Here is a 9,741-nt window from a genome sequence, read left to right as displayed (position 1 = left end):
AGGGTGGAGTGAGAAGAGGGCTGGGCACAGGGTGCAGGCGTCCACAATACTTGTGGACTGTGCCGAGCCAGCACGGCCAAGGGTGAGCCTGAGGGGACGGTGAAGGACTTAGGACAGACGAGAGAGGAAAGCTGGGCCTGGGTGGGACGCTGTCCTCTCTGATGGAGAGCTAGTGACAGTGCCACGGCCTGTAAGCCGTGTCTTTATTTTATAGCAGATGCCACGAGGCACAGTAAGGGCGTGGTTACAACGTTCTCGTGGGTTTCCAATCTACTCAATTACATGCATCTGAACTCTGTCAAGCCCACATCACTCAGGCACGTGGGGCCACGTGTTCAGACCACAGGTTCACGCTGACAACTCCAGCTGTTGGCGATCACTGTGCTGGGAGGCTCTGCCCTCCAAGCTGGGCCTTGCACGTGGCCATGAGAGAACTGTGCCCTCTCATCAGTCCGAGGCTTGAACTTGTCCAAACGCTGTAGCCTCGCCCCACACAGCACCCTCCAAGCTCGTCAAGGTCATTAAAAACAAGGACGACTGAGAGACACTGCACAGACGGGGCTAAACGCAGTGCGGGGTTCGGGTTAGATCCCCGAACAGAAAAGGGCTATCGGTGAAAGACTAGGCGACACGAAGTCTATGGTCCAGTTCAGGCCCTGCACCAGCGTCCACCTGTTAGCGGTGCGGGCGCCGCGGTTATGGGAGCTGTGAACACCAGGAGGGACTAGCTGTGCAGACGTGTGCGCAGGAACCCTGAACTCACTGTGCAACTGTGGGTAAATCTAGAATTATTCCAAACTAAAAAGTTTATTTTTAAAAATGTAATTGACAGCTCTGGCCAATTTTGTTCAGTGGTAAGAGCATCAGCCCACAGACAGGTTTGATTCCCAGTCAAGGGCATGTCACTCGGTTGCAGGTTCAATTTCCTACCCGAGTTGGGGCACATGTTTCTCACATCAATGTCTGTCTCTGTCTGTCTGTCTTTTCTCCCTCAGCCTCAATCCAGCAGCCTGCAAGGAATTCAATCTGACCAACAACCATTGGGTGAGGTTCAAAGTGGGTCCCGGCCCTCAACAACCATTGGGTAAGGTTGGAAGCGGGTCCCACCCCTCGACAACCATTGGGTGAGGTTGTAAGTGGGTCCCGCCCCTCAACAACCATTGGGAGAGGTTGGAAGTGGTTCCCACTTCTCAACAACCATTTGGTGAGGTTGGAAGTGGGTCCCACCCCTCGACAATCATTGGTGAGGTTGGAGGGTCCCGCCCCTCGACAATCATTGGGTGAGGTTGTAGGTAGGTCCCGCCCCTCAGTAATCATTGGGTGAGGTTGGAAGTGTGTCCCACCCCTCAACAACCATTGGGTGAGGTTGGAAGTGGGTCCCACCCCTCGACATCCATTGGGTGAAGTTGGAAGTGGGTCCCACCCCTCGACAATCATTGGGTGAGGTTGTAGGTAGGTCCCGCCCCTCAGTAATCATTGGGTGAGGTTGGAAGTGTGTCCCACCCCTCAACAACCATTGGGTGAGGTTGGAAGTGGGTCCCACCCCTCGACATCCATTGGGTAAAGTTGGAAGTGGGTCCCACCCCTCGACAATCATTGGGTGAGGTTGGAAGTGGGTCCCACCCCTCGACAATCATTGGGTGAGGTTGTAGGTAGGTCCCGCCCCTCAGTAGTCATTGGGTGATGTTGGAAGTCGTCCCACCCCTCAACAACCATTGGGTGAGGTTGGAAGTAGCTCCCGCCCCTCTTGAATCTTCAAATGACCACCCCACCCACCAGGCACCACCCTGACTGCTGAACCACATCCACATTCCCACTCCACGGAGACAGGAGCTCACAGGTGTTGCTGCTTTGAGCTGCCACATTGGGGCCGCTTGTTGTGCAGCATTAGGTAACCAACACGGCAGTGGAGAGCTAAGAACAGTGCCCGCCACGCATTAGGTACTGGAATCGTTGCTAAACACGTCAATGAAAAGAAAGAAAAGTGAATGCTAAGGGAGGACTGGCTACTCCAAACCTCCCTTAGGTTAAGGCAGGGCACACATTAAGTGCAGAAATACCGACCTCTGAACAACCCCCCCTTTAGGCCCAGCCCCTCTGGCTGGTCTCCGCCTCCTCCTCACTGCTCATGCGCAATCTACCCTCACCGACAGGGGGCAGGTGTGTCTTCCCAAAGCACTTTCCCCTCCCCGCCTCTCCCACCCCCTTCAGGGCACACTACGTGTCTCTCTTCGAACCTCACCCAATGGTTGTTGAGGGGTGGGACCCACTTCCAACCTCACCCAATGGTTGTCGAGGGGTGGGACCCACTTCCTACCTCACCCAATGGTTGTTGAGGTGCGGGACCCACTTCCAACCTCACCCAATGGTTGTCGAGGGGTGGGACCCACTTCCTACCTCACCCAATGGTTGTTGAGGTGCGGGACCCACTTCCAACCTCACACAATGGTTGTCGAGGGGTGGGACCCACTTCCAACCTCACCCAATGGTTGTCGAGGGGTGGGACCCGCTTCCAACCTCACCCAATGGTTGTCGAGGGGTGGGACCCGCTTCCAACCTTACCCAATGGTTGTCGAGGGGTGGCACCCACTTCCAACCTCACCCAATGGTTGTTGAGGTGCGGGACCCACTTCCAACCTCACCCAATGGTTGTCGAGGGGTGGGACCCGCTTCCAACCTTACCCAATGGTTGTCGAGGGGTGGCACCCACTTCCAACCTCACCCAATGGTTGTTGAGGTGCGGGACCCACTTCCAACCTCACCCAATGGTTGTCGAGGGGTGGGACCCACTTCCTACCTCACCCAATGGTTGTTGAGGTGCGGGACCCACTTCCAACCTCACACAATGGTTGTCGAGGGGTGGGACCCACTTCCAACCTTACCCAATGGTTGTCGAGGGGTGGCACCCACTTCCAACCTCACCCAATGGTTGTTGAGGGGCGGGACCCACTTCCAACCTCACCCAATGGTTGTTGGTCAGATTGAATTCCTTGCAGGCTGCTGGATTGAGGCTGACGGGGAGAGAGAGACAGACAGACAGACAGAGACAGACATTGATGTGAGAAACATGTGCCCCAACTCGGGTAGGAAATTGAACCTGCAACCGAGTGACATGCCCTTGACTGGGAATCAGACCTGTCTGTGGGCTGATGCTCTTACCACTGAACAAAATTGGCCAGAGCTGTCAATTTCATTTTTAAAAATAAACTTTTTAGTTTGGAATAATTCTAGATTTACCCACAGTTGCACAGTGAGTTCAGGGTTCCTGCGCACACGTCTGCACAGCTAGTCCCTCCTGGTGTTCACAGCTCCCATAACCGCGGCGCCCGCACAGCTAACAGGTGGACGCTGGTGCAGGGCCTGAACTGGACCATAGACTTCGTGTCGCCTAGTCTTTCACCGATAGCCCTTTTCTGTTCGGGGATCTAACCCGAACCCCGCACTGCGTTTAGCCCCGTCTGTGCAGTGTCTCTCAGTCGTCCTTGTTTTTAATGACCTTGACGAGCTTGGAGGGTGCTGTGTGGGGCGAGGCTACAGCGTTTGGACAGGTTCAAGCCTCGGACTGATGAGAGGGCACAGTCCTCTCATGGCCACGTGCAAGGCCCAGCTTGGAGGGCAGAGCCTCCCAGCACAGTGATCGCCAACAGCTGGAGTTGTCAGCTTGAGCCTATGGTCAGAACATTGGCCCCACGTGCCTGAGGGATAGAGGCTGCAAGTAAACAAAGCTGGATCAGGTGCATGTAGTTGAGTGGGATCGAAACCCTTGAGAACGCTGTGAACATCTTGACCACGCCCTTCCTTTGCCTCGTGGCATCAGCTATAAAGTAAAGACTCGGCTTGTGGGCGTCGGCGCTGTCTCTCCATCAGAGAAGCAGCGTCCCACCCAGACCCAGCTTCATTCTCTGGTCTGTCTGTTCTAAGCCTTCCAGCCGCCCCCTCTCACGGTCACCCTTGGCCGAGCAGGCGGCACAGTGCTGGTCCTGTGTTTTGAAGGGTGCCTTTTGGATTCTCTGTTTTCCTCATAATAGACTGGGGTTTGGGGAAGCGCACCACCGGTGTGGAGCATGCTCAGTGCACGGAGTCAGGGCACGTGAGAGCAACACGATTCATCCCCGGATCCCTGGTGATGTTGACCTTGGTCACCGGGATCCTGGGGTGTCTGCCAGGGTCTCCACTGTACACTGGCTGTGATTTCCCTCCCACAGTCTGAGCACTGGGAGAGAGACACGTACTGTGTCCTGAAGGGGATGGGAGAGGCGGGAGGGGAAAGTGCTTTGGGAAGACACACCTGCCCCCTGTCGGTGAGGGTAGATTGCGCATGAGCAGTGAGGAGGAGGCGGAGACCAGCCAGAGGGGCTGGGCCTAAAGGGGGGTTTGTTCAGAGAGGTCGGTATTTCTGCACTTACTGTGTGCCCTGCCTTAACCTAAGAGAGGTTTGGAGTAGTCAGTCCTCCCTTAGAATTCACTTTTCTTTCTTTTCATTGACGTGTTTAGCAACGATCCCAGTACCTAATGCGTGGCGGGCACTGTTCTTAGCTCTCCACTGCCGTGTTGGTTACCTAATGCTGCACAACAAGCTGCCCCAATGTGGCAGCTCAAAGCAGCAAGACCTGTGAGCTCCTGTCTCCGTGGAGTGGGAATGTGGATGTGGTTCAGCAGTCAGGGTGGTGCCTGGTGGGTGGGGTGGTCATTTGAAGATTCAAGAGGGGCGGGACCCACTTCCAACCTCACCCAATGGTTGTTGAGGGGTGGGACCCACTTCCAACCTCACCCAATGACTACTGAGGGGCGGGACCTACCTACAACCTCACCCAATGATTGTCGAGGGGTGGGAACCACTTCCAACCTCACCCAATGGTTTTCGAGGGGTGGGACCCGCTTCCAACCTCACCCAATGGTTGTTGAAGGGCAGGACCCACTTTCAACCTCACCCAATGGTTGTGGAGAGGCGGGACCCACTTCCAACCTCACCCAATGGTTGTTGAGGGGCGGGACCCACTTTCAACCTCACCCAATGATTGTTGGGGGGCGGGACCCACTTCCAATCTCACCCAATGGTTGTCGAGGGGTGGGATCCACTTACAACCTCACCCAATGGTTGTCAAAGGCAGGGGGACCCACTTCCAACCTCACCCATTTTCCTGGGTTCAAGTTGACCAGCTGAAGGTGTACATTTGTGTTGTGCTGGTTTCTTTCATTATATTTCACAACCTCAAACGACAACACACTAACAAAACTCATGCAGTGCAAAAATAAATAAATAAATAAATAAATAAATAAAATAAAAAATAAAAATAAATAAATAAATAAATAAACTCATGCAGTGCTCACTGTGTGCCAAGCTCAGCCTAGGCCCGGTCTCCTGGGGCAATCCAGGGGCTAAGGGAGGCGGTGGGTGCCCCCGAGAGCCCAGGGACTGAGAGGGGGGCCCAGACAGGTCCTTTCCGCACCCCTCACCCCTGCCCCGCAGCAGTGAGGCCGCGGCCGCTCAGTGTGGCCGGTGCCAGGCCTGCCTAGCTGGCAGTGACTCCCTGGGTCAGTGGTCGGCAAACTCATTAGTCACAGAGCCAAATGTCAACAGTACGATTGACATTTCTTTTGAGAGCCAAATTTTTTAAACTTAAACTTCTTCTAACGCCATTTCTTCAAAACAGACTCGCCCAGGCCGTGGTATTTTGTGGAAGAGCCACACTCAAGGGGCCAAAGAGCCGCATGTGGCTCGCCAGCCGCAGTTTGACGACCACGGTGCTGGTGGAACCGTTGCCCTGTCCTCGGCCTTTGTCCGCCGTTGCAGCAGCATCTCCTCTTTCCTGCGAGGCTCTGCTTCATTGTCACTGGAGGGGTCAGGACCCACAGCCTCCTGCATTATTGATGCTCACGCCTAAGGCGGGAGAGGGAGGGGGAGGTTTGAGGCCGCAGACCCCGCCAGAGCAGAACGGGGCGGTGCACGGCAGAGTGCTGACGGGGTCGGAGGGCTGCGGGAGTCCAGATCGCAGGGAAGGGGAGAGGAGGCAGCCACCGGGAAGCCCTCTCCACTGCGCCCGCCATGGGCGGGAGAAAGGGCAAAGCGCCCCGGTGCCCCGAGGGACCAAAGAGGCGGGACTCGGGGGAGCAGGAGTCCGGGTCTGCCAGCGCCGATGGCGCGGCCAGCGGGGACCGCCGCCAGGGCCGTAAGGCTCGAGGCTCGGGACCTGTCTTGGATCCCGCCGCCGCGGGAGGCCAGGGGACCCCTGGTGGCCGCGGGAAGCCCACCGCAGAGGGGAAGGGCGGCTGCCCGCGGCCAGCGGCTCAGGGGAGGCAAGGCAGTGCCCGGCCTCGGGGACGCGGGCCCGGGGAGAGCCGTGAGCCCGGGGACGGCCGTGGGGGGCGCCTGGAGGACAGTCTCCCCCGAGGAGAAGGGAGGACAGGCGGGCACGGCCGCCGCAGGAGGAAAGGAAAAGGGCGGGGACCCTCGGCGAGGCGGGGACGCCGAGCGCCTCGGAGCCCCGGTGGGGACACGTCGGGCGGAGACCGGGGCAGCTCCTGCCCGGACAGCGAGGCCCACGAGGACCAGGAGAGCGACAGCCAGAGCGGCGGGACCCCGGAGCTACGGCCCAACTCAGAGCAAACGAACGCGAGCTCGGGAGACCCCCAAACCGGGCCGGCGGCAGCGCTGGGGCAGGGCGAGCCCCCGAGCAGCGACGGTAGGAGCAGCGACGAGCCCCACTCCGAGCCCCGAAGCCGGGGAGGGTCATCGTGGATCGGGCCCCAGAGAGCGACGGCGGATTCCGGGTCAGACACGGACTGGAGGCGGGAGGAGGCCGGACCTGGGCCGGGCCCGCGGGCAGCCCCAGGACCAGGGAGCCGGGCCACGGAGGCCGAGCCGGGCAGGACAGCCACGACCTCCAGCCCCCTCGAGGGCAGCCCCGCTGGCGTCCCCAAGAGCTCGCGGGCTTCTCGGGACACGAGTGACGACGGGGCGCAGCCAGAGGCTGAGCCCGAAGGAGCCGAGGCCTCGACGGCCTGGGCTCCGCGCCGCCAGGTCGGAAAGGTGTTGGGGGAGGTGCAGGCGGCGGCGAGCGAGGGCGCAGCAGAGGGTGGAGGGGGAGACGCACCCGGGGACCCAGCGCCGCTGGCCGCCCTCGTGGCGCTGCACCGGCTCCGCGCGAGGGCGCCACCCGCTCCCGCTCCCCAGGCTGCGGGTCCCCGTCGCCCAAGCCTCAAGAAAAGGCTCCTTCGCGTGGCCCAGGCCCTGGGCCTCCTGCGGTGGCTCTGGCGTCTGCTCGGGCTGCGCGGGGGCGAGGGGCAGGAGGCGGAGCGGCCGGCCGGCGAGGGGCCGGGGGCGGGGGCGGGGGCGGGCGAGGGGCCGGGGCGCGCGCGGGGGCTGCGGCGCCGTCTAGGGCAGCGCCTGGCGGGCGTAGTGGGGCTACGGGGACGGCCGAGGGCTCCCCCTGCCGGCAGCCCGAGCTCATCGCAGGTCGCGAAGAGCCCAGCCTGCCCGGACCCTTCGAAGAACCAGGACCCGACCCCGGATCCCAAGTTCGCGGTCGTGTTCCCGAGGATCCACAGGGCGGGGAGGGCGCCGAGCAGCCGGAGCTCAGAGGACGCGTCCGAGGGCGCACCCTCCAGGGAGGGGCGCGTTTGGCCCTGTGCAGGGGCCCCAAGGGACGGTGAGGGGCGCTGGGAGAGTGGAGAAGGGGAGGCGGGACCCCCGCGGGGCGGGAGCGGCTCCAGCAGCGAAGCAGAGCCCGAGACCTTGGAGGCGGGGGCTCCGGTGCACTGGGCGCAGGACCCCGACGCCCGCGAGGACCCGGGGCCTGGCGCAGACGCGCTGCTGCCCCAACTCACCTTGGAGAAGCGCCCAGGCCCCTACCGGGCCCAGAGGGACCCCTGGGAGCCGGAGGACGAGGCCGAGGCGGCGCTGGAGAGGGACCTGGAGCTGAGCCTTGGGCCAGGCCTGGAGGCGCCGTCCTTCCCGGGTGCCGAGGGCGGGAACCCAGGGACCCTCCTGGAAGACACCGAGGACCTGGCCCGGCTGCGGTGAGGCCCGTTCCAACCTGCCCGGCCTGGGGCACCTCCTCGTTTTTTGTAACATGCGGAGGGGTCGTGCCTCACTAAAGTGGCCAGGCTCAGGGGCAGGTGGGGGGTGCCCAGCAGATGTCCCTGCTTGGAACTTCCTTCTCTAACCCAAACAAAGCTTCCCTGTTTGCCAGCCCCTTGGGTGGGCCGCTTACCTAGCAGCCAGCCGTTATGGATGGGCTCAGAGAGGGGCACAACTTGCCCAGAGTCTCTGCAGCCAGAGGCAGAATATCAGTAACCTGGGGCCTCCTCTCCCCCCGCCCCCCCCCCCTGCTGCCCTGCCTGCCCCGCAGCCCCCTGTGTGACAGCTCGGTTCTGCTGTGCCTCAAGAAGAGGTTTCGCCTGGGCCGCATCTACGTATGGGGGTCCCCGAGGGGATGGAGGGCTGGGACTCCCTTTCTCCTGGGATCAGAGGGCCCTCCAGCACCCAGAGCATCTCTTCTCTTCTCCTTCCTGGGCTGGGCGCCGAACCCTCTCTGGGGCCCAGCAGAGCGGGGCCGGGGTCTGGGCGGCAAGCATCCGAGCCCCGTTCCATCTGCCTCTCCTGCCCCCTCCATGTTCTGGTGAGAGCTTGTGCTTCCTTCCCCAGACCTTTGGGGGGCCCCTCCTGCTCGCTCTGAACCCCCGCTGGCCCCTGCCTGTCTTCTCGCCTGAGGTCCTGGCCAGCTACCGCCCCAGGAAGGCCCCCAGTGCCACCCCGTAAGTGACTTTCTCCACCAACCTTTTGTTCAAACCCCCCCCCCCCCCCCCCCCCGCGGCTAAGCCCTGGCAGGTCCCACTGACTGGGGTCCTGGGGTCGGTGGGCGCATCCTGCCTCCACCCAGGAGGGCCCAGAGGCCCCTGCAGCCTTCTCACCTGCCCCCACCCTCTTTCCCCAGACACATCTTCGCCATCGGGGCATCAGCCTACAGCCTGTCTCAGAGCGCGGGGCGGGACGCAGGCATTCTCCTCAGGTGAGGGGTGGGTGGCTGCCTGCCCGCCGCACCCACAGGCCACACCGAGGCTGGGACGGGTGGGCGAGGGCTGTGTGGAAACGGCCGCTCTGGACTCTGAGGGTTGTGCTCCTGGCTGACGTCACCACGTGTGCCCTCGAACGAGGCAGCTCAGGGACTTTTTCTGTTTGGTCTCCATGCCCCGGGACTACCTGCATTCGGGGCGTGTCCCCACGGCATGGGCTCAGTGGGGGTATGGGACGGCCCCTCCCTCCCGCAGCGGGCACAGCGGCTCAGGGAAGACAGAAGCCGCCAAACAGATGGTGCGGTTCCTGAGCGGCCTGGAGCGGCAGCAGACGAGGGACGGAGGATGTCAGGTGGGGGCAGCTGGCCATTTCCCGAGACCACCCTTCTCCTTTGGGCCAGGAGGGGGTCTTGGGCCCCTGGCTTCTCCTCAGGGACAGCCCCAGGCATTGCCTGCTGTGGGGGCACCAGCCCAGTCCCCGGCACAGAGTGCCCGCAGCTGGGAGGCCTGACCAGGGGGCTCGTTGCTCCGCTGGGGTGATTTGAATGCCCTTCCCCATCAGCTGGACGACGTGCTGCCCTGGCTCGGCAGCTTTGGCCACGCCAAGACAGTCCTCAATGCCAACGCCAGCCGCTTCGGCCAGGTCTTCTGTCTCTGCCTGCAGCAGTAAGTGAGGGGGGTCCAGGTGGGCACAGGGGCCACCCACCATCAGTTCCCTGGGAGCCT

The 9,741-nt window shown here is 61.6% G+C and overlaps 1 protein-coding gene across 1 annotated transcript in view; it reads left to right on the top strand.

Moving 5' to 3' along the window:
• Window positions 1-6,046: 6,046 nt before the first annotated feature.
• MYO15B (myosin XVB) overlaps window positions 6,047-9,741 on the top strand; it is a gene marked incomplete at its 5' end in the record, with an annotated part of 30,453 nt that continues 26,758 nt past the window's right edge. Inside the window, 6 exons of the mRNA XM_079798628.1 lie at window positions 6,047-8,019; window positions 8,352-8,415; window positions 8,648-8,757; window positions 8,937-9,011; window positions 9,271-9,367; window positions 9,578-9,681. Coding sequence (XP_079654754.1) covers window positions 6,047-8,019; window positions 8,352-8,415; window positions 8,648-8,757; window positions 8,937-9,011; window positions 9,271-9,367; window positions 9,578-9,681 — 2,423 coding nt within the window. The remainder of the gene's footprint in view (window positions 8,020-8,351; window positions 8,416-8,647; window positions 8,758-8,936; window positions 9,012-9,270; window positions 9,368-9,577; window positions 9,682-9,741) is intronic.

The sequence above is a fragment of the Cnephaeus nilssonii genome, assembly GCF_951640355.1.
Source record: "Cnephaeus nilssonii genome assembly, chromosome: 19".
Classification (NCBI taxonomy): domain Eukaryota; kingdom Metazoa; phylum Chordata; class Mammalia; order Chiroptera; family Vespertilionidae; genus Cnephaeus; species Cnephaeus nilssonii.
This window is presented reverse-complemented; position numbering and strand designations above follow the sequence as displayed.